This window comes from Lemur catta, chromosome 2, assembly GCF_020740605.2.
Source record: "Lemur catta isolate mLemCat1 chromosome 2, mLemCat1.pri, whole genome shotgun sequence".
NCBI lineage: Eukaryota > Metazoa > Chordata > Mammalia > Primates > Lemuridae > Lemur > Lemur catta.
The window spans coordinates 45,036,417-45,052,053 of NC_059129.1; the positions used below are offsets into that span (position 1 = coordinate 45,036,417).

General features: G+C 52.1%; 1 protein-coding gene across 7 annotated transcripts in view; it reads left to right on the forward strand.

The window, feature by feature from the left end:
- Positions 1-14,891, forward strand: part of ZNF76 (zinc finger protein 76) — a 32,052-nt gene extending 17,161 nt beyond the window's left edge. For 3 of the 7 annotated variants that reach the window (XM_045543556.1, XM_045543557.1, XM_045543555.1), the window contains exons 2-13: positions 1,702-1,852; positions 5,228-5,497; positions 6,938-7,137; positions 9,187-9,303; positions 9,561-9,636; positions 10,237-10,362; positions 10,494-10,673; positions 11,486-11,719; positions 11,811-11,974; positions 12,702-12,866; positions 13,396-13,509; positions 14,065-14,891. In XM_045543556.1, the coding sequence (XP_045399512.1) occupies positions 1,780-1,852; positions 5,228-5,497; positions 6,938-7,137; positions 9,187-9,303; positions 9,561-9,636; positions 10,237-10,362; positions 10,494-10,673; positions 11,486-11,719; positions 11,811-11,974; positions 12,702-12,866; positions 13,396-13,509; positions 14,065-14,169 (1,824 nt within the window). In that variant the 5' untranslated portion in view covers positions 1,702-1,779 and the 3' untranslated portion in view covers positions 14,170-14,891. Of the gene's footprint in view, positions 1-1,701; positions 1,853-5,227; positions 5,498-6,937; positions 7,138-9,186; positions 9,304-9,560; positions 9,637-10,236; positions 10,363-10,493; positions 10,674-11,485; positions 11,720-11,810; positions 11,975-12,701; positions 12,877-13,395; positions 13,510-14,064 lie in introns of those variants that run through there. The other 4 variants (XM_045543559.1, XM_045543558.1, XM_045543560.1 and 1 more) reach the window with 3 other exon arrangements.
- Positions 14,892-15,637: the final 746 nt, after the last annotated feature.

A 15,637-nucleotide genomic window follows, 5' to 3' on the forward strand; every position in this document is an offset into this window, starting at 1 on the left:
AGCATTCTAACCATTGTGTCATAGATGGGCTGTAGTTATGCCCAGATATTGATCCACTCAACCCTCAAGGCCGTCAAAGCCACAGCTGGTCACTCCTAGCTTCAAGCAGCAACATCTGCGGTGTGACATACAAATATCTTTCTTTCTGGGTGCTCTGACACAAAAACAGTTTGGGTAGCACCAGTTGAGGCAAGCAGCTGGTAGCTCATGAGAATCAAATAGGCAGTCCAGATTCCAGGCCCAGGAAAGTTCTGTAGGTGGGTGGCAAAAGAGTCTAACCACTGAACTGAGAGCAGAGGCTGTGGGCTTCCAGCAGCTTGGCAAGTGCAGGAGTCTATAGCTACAGTAGGCTCTGCACGACGGTGAATGTAGAGGAAGTCCTGCCGACAGGATCCTCCCATGCTTCCCACCTTGCACATGAGGACGGGGTGGGTGGGTCACTCTGGGAGGATTTGTGGAGAGCCCCCAGTCCCAGGTGCTAGCAAAACCACTTCAAACCAGAAACCAGACTGGAGCCCAGAGGTTTGTGTGGGCAACAAATGTTGAACAGATAGTGTAAGTACTGAAGTAGGGGAGCCCAGGGGTGTGAGCGCTGGGAAGAAGCAGTGCCCAGGGCTATGGGAATTTATAACAGGACCCAGCTGTGCCTGCCAGCTGGACTCTAAGGGTGATGAGAAGCTATTGAAGGGAAGTGGTATATTTAGATTTGTACTTTTTTTTTTTTTTTTAAGGTCACCCCAACAGCCTGTTAGAAAATGAACTTGGGCCGTTGCGTGGTGGCCCATGCCTGTAATCCCAGCACTTTAGGAGGCCAAGGTGGGAGGATCACTGGGGCTAGGAGTTCAAGATCAGGCTGGGCAACACAGCAAGACCCTGTCTCTACAAAAAAATTTTTTTAATTTGCTGAGTATGGTGACATGTGCCTGTAATCCTAGCTACTTGGGAGGCTGAGGCAAGAGGATTGCTTGACCCCAGGAGTTGGAGGTTACAGTGGCCGTAATTGTGCCACTGTACTCTAGCCTCGGTGACAGAGTGATTGTCTCTTAAAAAAAAAAAAAAAAAGAATTGGAAACAGATAAGAGTTTAGACATAAGAGGCTTTTACAGTAATTGAGAGGTGAGAGGTGATACTTGCCTGAAATAGGTACCTGGACTTTTGAGGAAAAGGAGGACTCAAGGGTGATCCCAGAGATTCTGGGTAGATAGAAGTGTCATCCCTGGGATAGAAGATACTGGAAGTAGAACAGTTCTAGGGGTTTGGGGCATGTAGTGAGTTCTGTTGGGGACTCGTTCCATTTGTGATACCTGTGAGATGTTCCCTGAAGATGGTCAACAAGACAGGTGGATGGGTGGGTCCAAGCACAGGAGAGATGTTGGAGTGGGCTGTCAGCGATGGGGCTGGCTGTCTGCCTTCAACAGGGCTCCCTCCTAAGGGGAGCAAGTTTGAAAGTGGATTTTGATCAGTGAGCTCTTACCGTGCAACCAATTTGACTGGCATGCTTCTCTTCTATGCTCAACTTTTAGAATTCTTAGGTATGTATTATATATTTTGAACCCTTTTCATAAAAACCAGTATAGTTCACTACTTTGAAGAATTCATCTCTTTTTTCTTCTTGGCTGGCTTCATTAACTCCTTCCCTGCATGTCCTTGCAGTAGGAGGAAGCTGGGCAACTCATAATGCGGTACTGTCTATTTTCTCAGATTTGTGACCCAGAAGGAAATCTGTTGGTGCTGGCCAGAAGCCAACTTCATGTCTCAGTACATGAGCAGCAGTTTGCCATGGAGAGCTTGGGGCTGCAGACAGTGACCCTCAGTGATGGGACAACAGCCTACATCCAGCAAGCTGTCAAAGGTGAGTATTTTGGGGGACCTCAGGATCCCTCCCTGTATTTCAGCCTCTGGAAAGGAATGTCCCTGTCAGAGAGTCTCATTACCACCCTGCCTGCCTGCCTACCACCACAGCTTGCTCTGCATGAGAATCTCTTGTGGTGCTTGATGGAAAGGGACCTTGAAAATAAAATGCCATGTAGGCAAGCTAGAGAATAAGACTGCCCCACCTGTGGGAGCGAGTAGTTCATAAATATTTCTGCAGCAGATGAACACAGTGCTAGTTATGACTTCCTGCTTTTCAAGTATTCCCCATCCAGTTCCTCAGTGCTTTCCAGAAGCAGTTCATCATCCTAATTCAAGCAAATTTAAGCACTCAGGCTATCTACTGAGCATCTGCCATGTATAAGATATTCTTCTAGGCTCAAAGGGGGACACCCAAGCATAGCTCTCATGCCTTAGTCCACACTAGGGGTTGCCAGAAATAAAAACACAGGGTGCACAGTTAGATTTGAATTGCAGATAAATGACAACTACTTTTGTAGTATGGGTATGTCCCAAATATTGCATGAGATAAGACATGTATAAACATGGGATTAAATACTAAAAAATACTAAATAACACTAAGCACTAAAAAAAATTATCATTTATCTGGAATTCAAATTTACCTGGGCATCCTGTATTTAATCTGGCAATCTCATCCCCACTCTCAAGGAACTTAAAATCAAGGTAGATGTGGAGTCAAAAGAGAGTGTTGTGGAGAGCAAGGCCTGCAGGCCAGGCACACTCCTCCTTTCTTGCCAGCATTCTCAGGAATGCCAGATGGCATTCTTGTCTTCCTTGGACAGCACTGGGCAAACACTGCCTTCTTCCTACTCTTTACTCACCTTTTCTGGAATCCATGAGCATCATTGTTCTCGTGACCACGTTGTCATTGCAACGTTGCCCTCCTTCATTTGAACACATTGTCGGAATATATTTCCATTCCTAAGTTTACAGATAAGTTGTTTATTGATTTCATTTTAAATTGTCCCTTTCCTGATGATGACTAAAGAGGCCCCTTAATCTCATCGGTAGCTCTTTCCATATGTCAGTGTGTGGGGGTGCCTTCTGGAAAGATGTCTTGTCAAGAGCTGTTTGTGATGTGTGGGTTCTCACTGGCCTCATTCTCTTGAGAATGGAACTTCTCTAGAATACTTCTGAAGCCTAAAACCCTGTGTCTGCAGACTTCCCCTACCGGTCTTGCCTGCCTGGTGCTGTCTCACCAGAGGTACAGTGGGATGGGAGAACTTAGGAACTCCAGGTAGGCCTGTGTTTGCACCTTGGACCCATTTAGTTGCTCTGCCTCTGTCTTCCACTGCAAATTGCATAAAAAGCAAGTGACCACACCTGGCCTGAGAAAGCCACTCTTTTCTTATATTTTCTTTCTTATGTCTGGGTCTCTTTGCCTCCCCCATGTCCCCATTTTTATCTTTCTTTCCTCACTCTTCCTGACTCTGATCTCTGCATCCTCTGCAGTGTTGCCGTGTGCACTTGCACACGTGCATGAACTCGCACACTTACAACAGATTGCCACTGCGTGGGGTAGAGTTGTCCTTCAGAGACTGGGACCACACTGTCCTGCTGAGCTCCTCTGACGCTCTTGACTGAAGCACTTCTATCCCTGTCAGCAGGCAGCTCTGTCTGGGCTCAGCTTAGCTAGCAGGAAGCCCTAAAATGTTATAAGACTTATCTGTAATTAGGATGAACATAAAATATATCATTCAAACCCCACACTTGGAGAGTGAAAGACTGTGTTATTAATAAACACACTGAAATGCGTGGTCACCTCTCTATAATGGGATACAAGGCCCCCATCAGTCAGCTGTTCTCCCTACCTGCCTCTGCCCATTGTAGTCTTTGGCCTTTAGAGGAAATAGTGGGTTAAAATTTTTCCTCAGATAACTCTTCTCAACATTTTGTGTCCTGTCTTGAAGCAGTACCCACTCTGCTAGCAGTAGCTCTGCTGATGCTTTCAGAACCCCAAGTTCTGATGGCTTTGCCGTTAGGCTACCATGTGGGTAGCCTAGTGTTCTCTGGGTGGGAGAGAAGAAAGTGGGTTCCTCTCCCCTCATCTCTGCTGCCTTTCTTATCTTTGCTTCTACCTTACCTGCCTTCAGCTGGGTTGTAGGACTGTTAGTTACTGACCCTAAGAAGACTCAGTTTGGGGATTCCCCAGAAGGGGAGATGTCAGCAGAGACCTAGGCTGGAAGTCTGTACCTGAAGCTTCCAAAGAAAGGGACAAAGAAGTCATTGGTTATTAACTCTTCAGTCTCCCTTTCTTTCTTCTGTTTCTCATTTCCTTCCTTCATTCTCTCTCTTAGACTCACTGGACACAGGGAGGGGACATCTAATTTTAATTCCAAGAGCCTTTTAGAAGTGCTTTCCAGTAAGATAAAAGAAGAATAATTTCCTAAGATATTTGGAGTCTTGTTAATTTTTACATTGCTTGTTGTGTTGCCTTAGGTGAGACAATTTTTTACTAGAGAATTGAAAGGAAAATATAAGAGCTCAATGAAGGAAACATTACTCAATAGTGGCAGTGGAATAAGACCTAGATGGATACATAATAGCATAATAGTCCACATAACTCCTATTGCTTTACTTTCCATTTCTTCTAAAATGCAGATTGGGGCCAGGTGCGGTGGCTCACGCCTGTAATCACTACGCTTTGGGAAGCTGAGGCGGGAGGATCACTTGAGGCCAGTAATTCAAGACCAGCCTGGGCAACATAGCAAGACCCCATCTCTACAAAAAAATAAAAAAACAGCCAGTCATGGTGGCACACACCTGTAGCCCAGCTACTCGGGAGGCTGTTAATAAGCTAAATAAGCTGTCCAAGGTCACATAGCTGGTAAGAGGTAGAGCTGGAATTCAAACCCAGACATCTTGGCCTGGTTCCAGAGCCTGTTGCTTTTAACCACTGTGCTGTACTGCCTGCCTTCTCAGGGGCTGCAGGTCTTGGCACACTGCCATAGTGAGAGACTAGGGAATGTATTTTGATTTTGTTAGTTTGAGTTATATCTGGATTTTGACCCACTGGGGCCTTTCTAGGTTTCAGGGCAGCCTTTGTTCTCCATTTAATTCCATTTCAGCAGCTTAATGTTAGGTTGGAAGTCCCCACTTTGCTGGGTGTGGGTAGAATAATAAATGGAGTTGCTCCTCCTTTGAGTGACTAGAAGGGAATCTGTTGGGAAATGTGGGGTTCCTGCAAGGCAGGGTGTCTTCACCCTCAGTGCCTCGAGGCCCACAGCTCACAGACTAGTGCCCAGAGACTGAAATAGGCCTCTGCTAAAAACAGGCAAGTGTCTCTTAGTTGTCTTCTGGGCCTGGCCTGTTTCTCCCCATATCTACCTCACAGGAGAGAAGCTACTTGAAGGGCAAGTGATCCAGCTTGAGGACGGGACCACCGCATACATTCACCAAGTGACAGTGCAGAAAGGTGAGGGCACCGTGCCACACCCATCTGGGGAGAGAAGCCTGGCAGCCCCTACCGAGGGAGCCCTTTATGACACTGAGCTCCAGAGAAAAGCAGGCATTGCTCTCATTACAGAATCTCTCTCCTTTGAGGATGGACAACCTGTACAACTGGAAGATGGCAGCATGGCCTACATACACCACACACCGAAAGGTGGGATCACAGTCATCACGACTGGTGGGGCAGGATGGGAGGCAGAAGTGGCAGAGGTTGGGGGATAGAATGTTATACTGTGAGGGTCATGGTATAGACATGGGACCTGTCATCTCTAGGGCACACACATGCTCACCTGGATTAGCTGCCTCGCCCACCTTCCCTAGTGCAGGCTGCAGAAGCACCTGTTTCTGCCCCCAAGTACTGGCCTTGGGGGTCAGTGCCATGCTATGGACCTTGATGGTGGCTTTGACCTTGGGGGTCAGTGCCATGCCATGGACCTTGATGGTGGCTTTGATCTTGGGGGTCAGTGCCATGCCATGGACCTTGATGGTAGCTTTGGCTCCAGCACAACCACAAAATCTTAGGGCTTTAAAAAGGACTCAGGGCTTTCATCCAAGATGAGGAGAAAAAACTTACTAACATTTAAGAATGAAGCTTCTAAGGTGCTGAAGAGTAGTGATTTATTCCTTCTACAAGTAGTTTCTTGAGTGACTACTGCAGGCTAGGCATTGCGCCAGGTGTGGAGTGTTAAGAGAGAACAACATCAGACACAGTCCCTGCTCTCTTAGAATTTAGTGGGGGAAATGGAAGTGAAGCATGCTGATCATTACAAACAGGGATCAGGCTCAGGGAGGGCTTCTCTGAGGAAGTGGTGCTTGAGCAAAGAGGTGAGGAATGAGGTGGACTTACCCAGGGGAAGAAGGATGTCAGGGAGAGTTCAGTACTCCAGACAGAAGGAACAGCATGTGCAGGCCTAGAGCTGGGGAGAAGAAAGAATAACATGTTCAAGGAGCTGTTAGAAGCTAGAGCACTGGCAGTGAGGGCAGAATGGCCAAGAGGAAGCCAAAGAGAGAAAGGCGGGGCCGGTGTGCTTGGGGCTTGCATGTCAGGATGAGGATTTTAGTTTTTATCCTAAGACCAGTGTTAGAGCTGTTTAGGCAGTTAGGTGACACGATCACATTTGTGTCTTGCAAAGATCCCTCTGGATGCTGTGCTGCCTGGAGGGAACTAGAGGGGGTGAGGGGTAACAGGTCAGGAAGCTCTTGTGATCATCGAGGCCAAGATGAGATGGGCCCCTGTTGGGTCCTCAAAGAGCTTGTGAGTTCCCAGTCAGTGCACCATGGGAGAGGCAGCTCCAGAAGGAGGGCCAGAAGAGTGAATCACCGAGGTGTAGCTGGGCGTGGTGGCACCTATAGTCCCAGCTACTTGGGAGGCTGAGACAAGGAGGATCGCTTGAGCTCAGGAGTTTGAGGCCAGCCTGGGCAACATAGTGAGACCCTTATCACTTAAAAAAAGTGAATCACCAAGCGAGGGGCCAGGAGAAACTGGATGCTGAAACCCTTCTTGGCGTATATACCTCTCATTAACTTAAAGCAGGGTCCCAGCTGTATCTCTTCCCCTTGTGTGGCATCAAAGTTAACCACGTGTTCCCTCTAGAGGGCTATGACCCCAGTGCCCTGGAAGCTGTCCAGCTGGAAGACGGCTCCACTGCCTACATTCACCACCCTGTGGCTGTGCCATCGGACAGCACCATCCTGGCTGTGCAGACAGAGGTGGGCTTGGAGGACCTGGCAGCAGAGGATGAGGAGGGCTTCACTGCAGACACAGTGGTGGCCCTGGAGCAATATGCCAGCAAGGTGAGCACACAGAGCCTGATGATCGCTGTCTTGACGGTGGGGCGTTGCCTGACTGCCTCTTGCCCTACCAGAACTTCACCTCTCTAAAGGACAAGGGCAGCCCTGTGCTTGGGCACCGCCTGGGCTATTCCCTTTGCCCCTCCACCTCAGCTCCCCCGACTCCTCTGTCACACATCGTTGTCCAGGGTTTGCATCACAGCCTGGCTGGGGCCACTGCCAGCTGTTTACACTTACCCTTGTTTATGCTCTCTGCAGGGGGGAGGCTGCTGCAAGAAACAGTGACATCCTTATGGTAGCAAGTTAGGTCCAGCTTTACTTTGGCTGCTGTAGTAATACCCTGTGCTATCCAGAAAGCCCTTGCCTGTGACTTTTATTACTTTTCTAGTCCACTAAGGTCAGATTCCCTTGTATTTATTTCATCTCTGTGACCCATTTAGTCATTTGGGAAAATAACCTCAGCAGGCAATGACAAGCACATATGCAACAGAGCAGCTGGGATTCTTGGAGGATGCGGCCCACACAGTAGCTCAGCTGATCAGGAGGAGGGTTCTGGCTCTCCACACGTCAGTCAGTCCAGCCTCTCTCTGCTGGAACTGTGGTCCTGCCAGTGAGGGGCACGGGTACAGAGACCCATGAGCTTTCCAAATCAGGTGCCCCCTCCCTGGGCTGGACTGCAGAGCCTCAAGGTGGATGTGGCAGAGCTTCCTGGAGCACCAATTTACCCAAAGATCAGGGGAGTTGTTTTTATAATGAAACTGTGTGGCTGTATGATAGCAGAAAAGAGGAAATCCTCATGTATTTCAAAATAAAGTAAAATAAAGCTATGCCCACTCCCACCCGTATTCCTGGAGGTATATTTTAAAGACCAAATTTGAGACTTGTTGCTGATGGAAAGAGAACTGGGTTTTATTTAAATGATGAGCCCTGAGATCTGTGCTGGCTCTGCTACTACCCAGCCCAAACCTGGGTGAGTCCCTCCCCTCCCAGGCCTCAGCTGTTCCTCTCGAATATTAAAAGAGACCAGATGATCTCAGAGGCCGCCTCCGGCCCTGATGCTCCTTCCCTCGATGACCCCGGAGCTAGTGAGACATGGGAGCGAAACGCAAGTGCCCACATGGGTCGTGACCTTCCCCTCTACCCACCAGCTGCTTAAGTATCCATGAAACTTTGTCAGCTGTTTGACCCCCTGACTTGGAGCCTGACTAGACAGACTTGCCATGAGTTTGGTCTCAACCCTTTATACCCCACTCACTTGACTCTGGAGTTCAATTTCAGGAGCTCCTGGAAAGACCAATGTGATCCTGAAGCATTCCAGAAAAAAAGACTAAGGGACAGTCCCACCAGGACCCTTCCCAGGAAGCAGAAGAGCAGTAAGGGCTTTGTGTGGCCAGGGGCTGGTGCGAGACAGGTGGCTCTAGCAGAGTCCCAGGAGAGGAGATGAAAGGGGAGGACTTGTCAGCTGGGTGCTGTCCTTAAAGCTGAGACTTCTGGTGGGGACTGCAGTCCCCTCCCTTGCGTGCTTCTGGTTGTGGCCACCTCACCCTGGGCCTTATGCCCTGCCAGGGGAACCCAGGTGAGCAAGCCCCCTTGCTAATGCCCTTTCTGAGCACAGGTTTCCCGCTGGGAGGAAGAAGCCTCCCATCAGAGGACGGAGGTGTCAAGAGTTGCAGCCTCCTAGGTGTGTGTGGTTGAAAGGAGGGTCTGGCACTCAGCCCAGTTCAAGTACAGCCTTTCAGACAGCCTCTCTCCCCACCCTCCCTAGCTGTCTAGGAAATAGCCTTTCTTCAATAGCTGCCATAGCCCCTATGACCTTTAGTCTTCCCTCTGTCCATCAGAGATGGGTGGTGACGCTGCATACCAGCACTGTTTCTTCTGCAGTGTGCCCCACAGCTGTCCCCTGTCTGTCTGGAATGTCCTTCTACCATAGAGGCCCCTGACAGGCTTAACCTTGTCTATTGGGTCTTAAGCTGCCTGGTGGGCCCTGTGTCCCACCTTTCGCATCCCCTCATTGAGGAGAAAACATGTAGGGACCCCAACATTTTCCCCCAGGTTCTGCATGACAGCCAGACTCCCCAAAATGGCAAGGGGCAGCAGGTTGGAGACAGAGCCTTCCGCTGCGGCTACAAGGGCTGTGGGCGTCTCTACACCACTGCTCATCACTTAAAGGTAAGGTTGCTGGCAGACAGCTTTCAGCTCTGCCATCTTCCCTTCCAGACTGTAATTCTGCCTTTCCACTTTGATTGGAACTGGTCCCTGCCCTGAAGTTGCTGGAGGGAAGAGATGAGTGTACAGAAATGTCAGCACAGGGGGCTATGGCATGTGTAAATGCTGCAAGAGGGAAGAGGATCAGGGCTCTAAAGAAAACCGGAGAGTACAGGTCATACCCTGGTTCCTCTGAATTGTGTGATTGCTTGTTCTCACAGGTGCATGAACGAGCTCACACAGGTGACCGTCCATACAGGTGTGACTTCCCCAGCTGTGGAAAGGCCTTTGCCACAGGTAACCTACCTGGATGGAGACCAAAGGCAGACCACTTTCAGCTGAGGGCAGAGGGTTCTAGATCTGCTCTGGGATCTCCCTGAAGGGAACCCAACACCGGGCTGCCTTCCCGGAGAAACTACCGTCAGAGTGCTCTGACTTGCAGGGTGCTGTCTCTGGAGCAAGCCCTGCTGCAGCCGTGAAAGGCAGCATGGTCCAGGCCAACAGCCCAAGCCTGGAGGGCTGGGGGAGAGGCCCTGCCTCTGGTGTTAGCTCTGATGCCAACCTGCTGTGGGCCATTGCATCTCACTGGCCTCATCTTCCTCTCTGTGAAAACAAGGACCTTTAGCCACCAGTTCTTTATGTTTTCTTTCATGCTCATGTTCTAGAATGGCTCCAGCTGCCCCTGGAGAGGGAAGAAGGGCAGAATGGGCTTTTCTAGCCCCTCTTTAATCTGCCCAGGCTGGGGTGGGATAGAAGCAGGCATAAGCTTCTTGAGTCAAAAAGACCTGGAGCCTCCCAGAGCACACCTTCAGATGGACAGCCTCTGCGCCAGGCGGCTGGCGGAGGATGAGGCCCCACTGGGTGCTTTTCTCACCCCTCCCTGCCACATGTGGACAGGCTATGGGCTAAAGAGCCACGTTCGCACCCACACTGGTGAGAAACCGTACAAGTGCCCAGAGGAGCTGTGCAGCAAGGCCTTCAAGACCTCAGGAGACCTGCAGAAGCACGTCCGTACCCACACTGGTATGCTGGGCCCTGCCTGCTCCCACCCAGTTCACTGGGCAAAGGGGACTCAACTCACCTTTCAGACTTAGACCTGGAGCCTGGTGTCATCCCCTTCTTGCACCACCCCTCACACCCCCCCATTCGCACAGGTGAACGCCCCTTCCGATGCCCCTTTGAGGGCTGTGGCCGCTCCTTCACCACGTCTAACATCCGCAAGGTACACGTGCGCACCCACACGGGCGAGCGGCCCTACACCTGCCCGGAGCCCCACTGTGGCCGCGGCTTCACCAGCGCTACCAACTACAAGAATCACGTGCGCATCCACACAGGTGGGCCAGCTGGGGGACGAGGACCACCCCCCGAGGCCCCAGGCCCTCTACTATAGGCTTCTGATCTAAGACACGTTCTCAACTCCCAGCCCAGAGCCCTTCCCTGCCAGCCGTTCCAGGCTGGTCTGGGGTGGGGTATCCCTAGAACCGCCGTTTCACTTGCAGTGAGCTGTTGCACCATTTCCAGTTAGGTACAATCTGACGGGTACTGCCAGCCCTCGCTGGGGTCCCTCGGCTCCTTACCACCTTCCTGCACCTACCCTGAATTCCTCCACTCCGGCTGAGCTCCCGAACAGAGGCTAGGGTCAGGATGATCGGAGGAGGCAGAGTGAAATGGGGCCCTCCCCTCCTCACCCATCCATGGCCCATGTGGCTCCTGTGCATCCTCCCCTCCCCAGTGCTACTCCCTTGTCAGCTGTCTGTGTCTTCTTAGCCATGTGTGTCCCCTCTCTCTCCCGTCACTCCTGATACCTCATCACCCCTGTCTCCTGCCTCTGCTGTTTGCCACTCTCAGTGCTCCCTCCCGCAACCTTGCTAGCCCCTAGTGCCCCCAGCAGCCAATTCACTGTCCCCAGCCTCGCCCCATCCCACTTTTCCCTCCACCTTGTCTCTGGGCTCAGTGGTTCCACACCCACGTGCTCTCTGTGTCCCACTGGCCATCTCCTCCAGCGCTGTCCTTTCAGAGTCTCAGTTTGCAGTCCCTCTCCCGCCTGCTGGCTCTCCCTTTACCGGCCCTGTCCCCAGCCCCTGTCCCCTTAGTTTTCCCCTTGCCAGCCCCAGTTCCCACCCCCCTCACAGCCCAGTGTCCCCAGGGGAGAAGCCATACGTTTGCACGGTGCCAGGCTGTGGGAAGCGCTTCACCGAGTACTCGAGCCTGTACAAGCACCACGTGGTGCACACGCACTGCAAGCCCTATACCTGCAGCACCTGTGGCAAGACCTACCGGCAGACCTCCACCTTGGCCATGCACAAGCGCAGCGCCCACGGCGAGCTGGAGGCCACAGAGGAGAGCGAGCAGGCCCTCTATGAGCAGCAGCAGCTTGAGGGTGAGGGCAGTGGGCAGGGGCTAAGAGTGGGACAAGCCAGGCCTCCCATGGCATCCAGTGGCAGGTGTCAGCCTGGGCTCTCCTCTCCCAGCTGCCTCTGCTGCCGAGGAGAGCCCGCCACCCAAGCGACCCCGCATTGCTTACCTTTCGGAGGTGAAGGAAGAGGGTGATGACATCCCAGCCCAAGTGGCCATGGTGACCGAGGAGGATGGGGCCCCCCAGGTGGCTCTGATCACTCAGGATGGTGCCCAGCAGGTACAGGCCCTGGAGGGCAGGGGTGGGGCCAGCCACTCTGGCTAGCACCCTCTCCACTCTCTCTGAGAGCTCTGGATAGCCCTGAACTTCTGACAGCCGCACCTCCACCCAGTTTCCAGTTTAAGCTTTATGTATCTCACAGAGCTGAGGCTGAGGGGACCACGTCTTGTAACACAGCTCCTCCTCTTCCTCATGTTTTCAGCTCAGTCTCTGGGACTTCTGGGGCACAGTTAGTAGTTTCTCTCTTTACTTGGAAGCTGATAGGTCCTGATCATCTGAATGAGACACTTGGATGTCCTTCTCAAGAGAAGCATGTTGGTATAGGAGCTAGAGCATGGTGTGGGGTTTAGAAGCCTGGGGTCTTGTCCCACCAGTGTACCAGCCAGCTGTATAACCTGACCCTTGTCAGCACCCTCACTGTGAAATTCACCTGTGCCTTCTAGAGTTGTCATGAGGACGACATTAGGTGGAGACCCAGAATTGCACACAACAGGGCCCAGAGGCAAAGTGGTGACAGATAGAAGTGGTTGGCCAAATTCTTCTAGTGTAGCCACTCATAGCAACCTTGGACCCATTCTGTTTGCTTGTCCCCGCACCCGTTCCACTCTTACGACACTTCTGGGTTACCAATAAGCCACCTTTGTCTGGGAGAGCAGATACGTCCTCCTTAGGGGCTTTCAGACACCCTCCAGTCACACTGCCAGCTCATCTCCTTTCCTATCTGCAGGTCAGCCTGTCCCCGGAAGACCTGCAGGCCCTGGGGAGTGCCATCAGTATGGTGACCCAGCATGGCAGTACCACCCTCACCATCCCCAGTCATGAAGACGACCTAGCCACCTCTGGTGCACATACGGTCACCATGGTCAGCGCCGATGGCTCCCAGACGCAGCCCGTATGACCAGGCAGTTTGCTCGGGGTTTCTTGTTCTCTTGTCATTCCTTTATGTGGGGTGGTCACTAAAGTGCAGGTTAAACTAGTCAAGCCTTCTTACAAGACAAAGATTCCCCACAAAAAGAGGGTCTTCCCCACAGCTCCTCTGGGCCGTGATTAAAAGCATTTGACTGCAAGTCAAGAGACACTTTCTACATCTCAGTCTACCTCTGATTTGCTTTGTGACCTTAGGCAAGTCACTTTTCCATGGACTTCAGTCCATTTTCAAATGAGGGGATTAAATTATCTCTGGGGTTTTTTTACAGCTCTGTCCTTCTGTTACTCAAAATCCCTAAATTAAATTGGGCTCTAAGTTAGAGAAAAACTGAACTTCACTCAGCTCTGAGCCCCAGGCTAATTAATCTGACCCTTGTGGTTTTATCCATTCCCTTTGGAGTGGTTCCCAGCCACCTTGCTTGAAGGGACTTTATTTCATCTGGGGGGAGGGAGAGTACTGCAGGTGGGTTGAAAGACCTCATTCTATTTTTCAGGTCACAATCATTACCTCTGGGGCTGTGGTAGCTGAGGACTCAAGTGTAGCGTCCCTTCATCATCAACAGGTGGCGTTGTTGGCCACAGCCAATGGCACGCACATTGCGGTGCAGGTGGGTAGAGGTCTGGAGGAGAGGGGACCCCACCGCAAAGAAGGGAACGAGTGGGGAGGGGAATCAGGTGGGGATCTGGAAGAGAGGGGCGGCATCTGGCTCGGAAAGAGCCCGTTTCAGAAGACGGAGCCCTGCATGCCTACATCCATGTCCAGGCCCTTTCTTGGCTGAGGCAGAGTGATGAAGCCCCTTCACTGTAACTCTGATGGCAGTCTACCTGTGGTCCAGGCCCTTCACCTCTTTGTGTCTCTCTGTCTTCATCTGGAAAATACAGAGGCTGAAGTAGGTGATCACGAAGGGCCTCTCCAGCCAGCCATTCTCCTGTGAGCAAGCAGGTCTCTCTGAGCCTGGCCCGTTCCATGGCTCCCTGGCCATGCCTGGCCTGCTAAATACTCTGTCAGTAGATTTCCTGTTTATTGGAGCCCTACTAAGTGCTCAGCACGTGGCACTGGAAAGACCGAGGAGATTCAAAAAAGTAGGCCACATCCTACTAACACTAGGCTCTATGAGGAAGGGTCTCACTCTCTCCTTCCTAATCCATCCTCTTCCCCACAGCTGGAGGAGCAGCAGACCTTAGAGGAAGCCATCAGTGTGGCCACCGCTGCCATGCAGCAAGGGGCCGTGACCCTGAAGACAACAGTGTCGGAGAGTGGCTGCTGAGCGCAAGCGGGGCTGGGTCCTACACCGCGTTAGAGGAGGTGCCGTGCTACACAGGCATTCTTGCCTCCAAGGGCCCAGGCTGTGGCTGACACACACGGAAGGTGGCCACATAGGTTCTAGGGCAAGAAGGCGGTAGGAAAATGGCCTAACTGATGGGGGCCCCGCCCAAGAGGAGGGCCAGGTGGCCAAAATTGGGGAGCATGTCATCCTGGGGAGCTGAGAATGAGCCTGATCACCGGGCTGCACTGGGGTACCCTCCCCTCAAAATCAGTGGGGTGTCCACTCCCCTTCTCAGGTGGAAATCGGGGCTGCTGTGGGGACCAGCCCTCCACCCTGACGGTCATCGCCTGCCAGGGGAGGGGCAGGCAGCTCTTCGGCCCAGCGGGAGCAGAGCAGGCCCAGCCCTGCCCTCCCAGCAATAACCACCTCCCTTGAGGCCAGCCAGGATGCCTGGCTACTTGGCACAGGGACTTCCTGCCACTACAGTCAGAATTAATTCCTCAGGGGCCTGTGGCTGGAGAAAAGGTCCCCAGCCCCCACCACCCCCAGCTGCCCCCCAGCCTCTCTGCGGCAGAGAGGCAGGGAGCAGCCCTGTAAATAGACTGCAGGAGATTGGGTTTAATTTGTTTTGTTTTTTTAATTCCATTTTGATAATTTTTTTTCCTGCTCTGGGTGGTGGTGACAAATGGGTGAATGAGTATTTAATAAATGTTCCAAGTTTCTACCTGGGTCCCTCCATCCTTTCAGCTCTGGGCCTTGGTGGCAGGGCTGGTCAAGTCAGGCTCTCAGCCCTGTGTCCCTGGTACAAACCACGTCCAGCCTCAGTGCCCAAGTGGGGCCGGCCTGCCTGTGGCACAGGTAGGAGGAATCCCCCATATAAGATAAGCCCTGAGTAGCTGCTAGTGGCTTCCTGCCCACAGCTGAGCAGGTGGACTCCAAGGTGGCCATTGCTTCCAGGCTCTGGCTGAATCTCAGGCCACAGGATGATTAGGTTGGAGGAACTAGTTTGCTCTGTCTTACCATGTGAAGTATAGTCAGAGCCCCTCCAGACCCAGCCGCCCCCCAACCACACATAGTCAACTGCTTCAAGAGGGCAAAGCCCTAGGTTAGAGTGAAGCCAAGGTTGCCCAGGTTCAAGGAACAGAGTCTGATACCTCTGGTGCTGACATCCTGGCTCTATTAGCCAGCTCTGAGGGTGCCCAGCTAGGACTGTGCTGTGGGATTCCAAAGCCACAGTCAGACCCCACTGACAAGTGAGTTGGTAAGACCAGATCGGCCCTAGAAGGAGGAAGAGGTGCAGGGGAACACATTCCATGGAAGGGAGCTCTGTTTTTCACCCTGCCCGGGTAGGAGCATTACAGGGATTGGAGGTTCATCTTTTCCTCTCTCCACTGTGATGGATGTGCCCCAAGCCCCTTCCTGCCACCCAGGATTGGAACCCCTTCCTCCAACCCAGGCATCTTCTCCC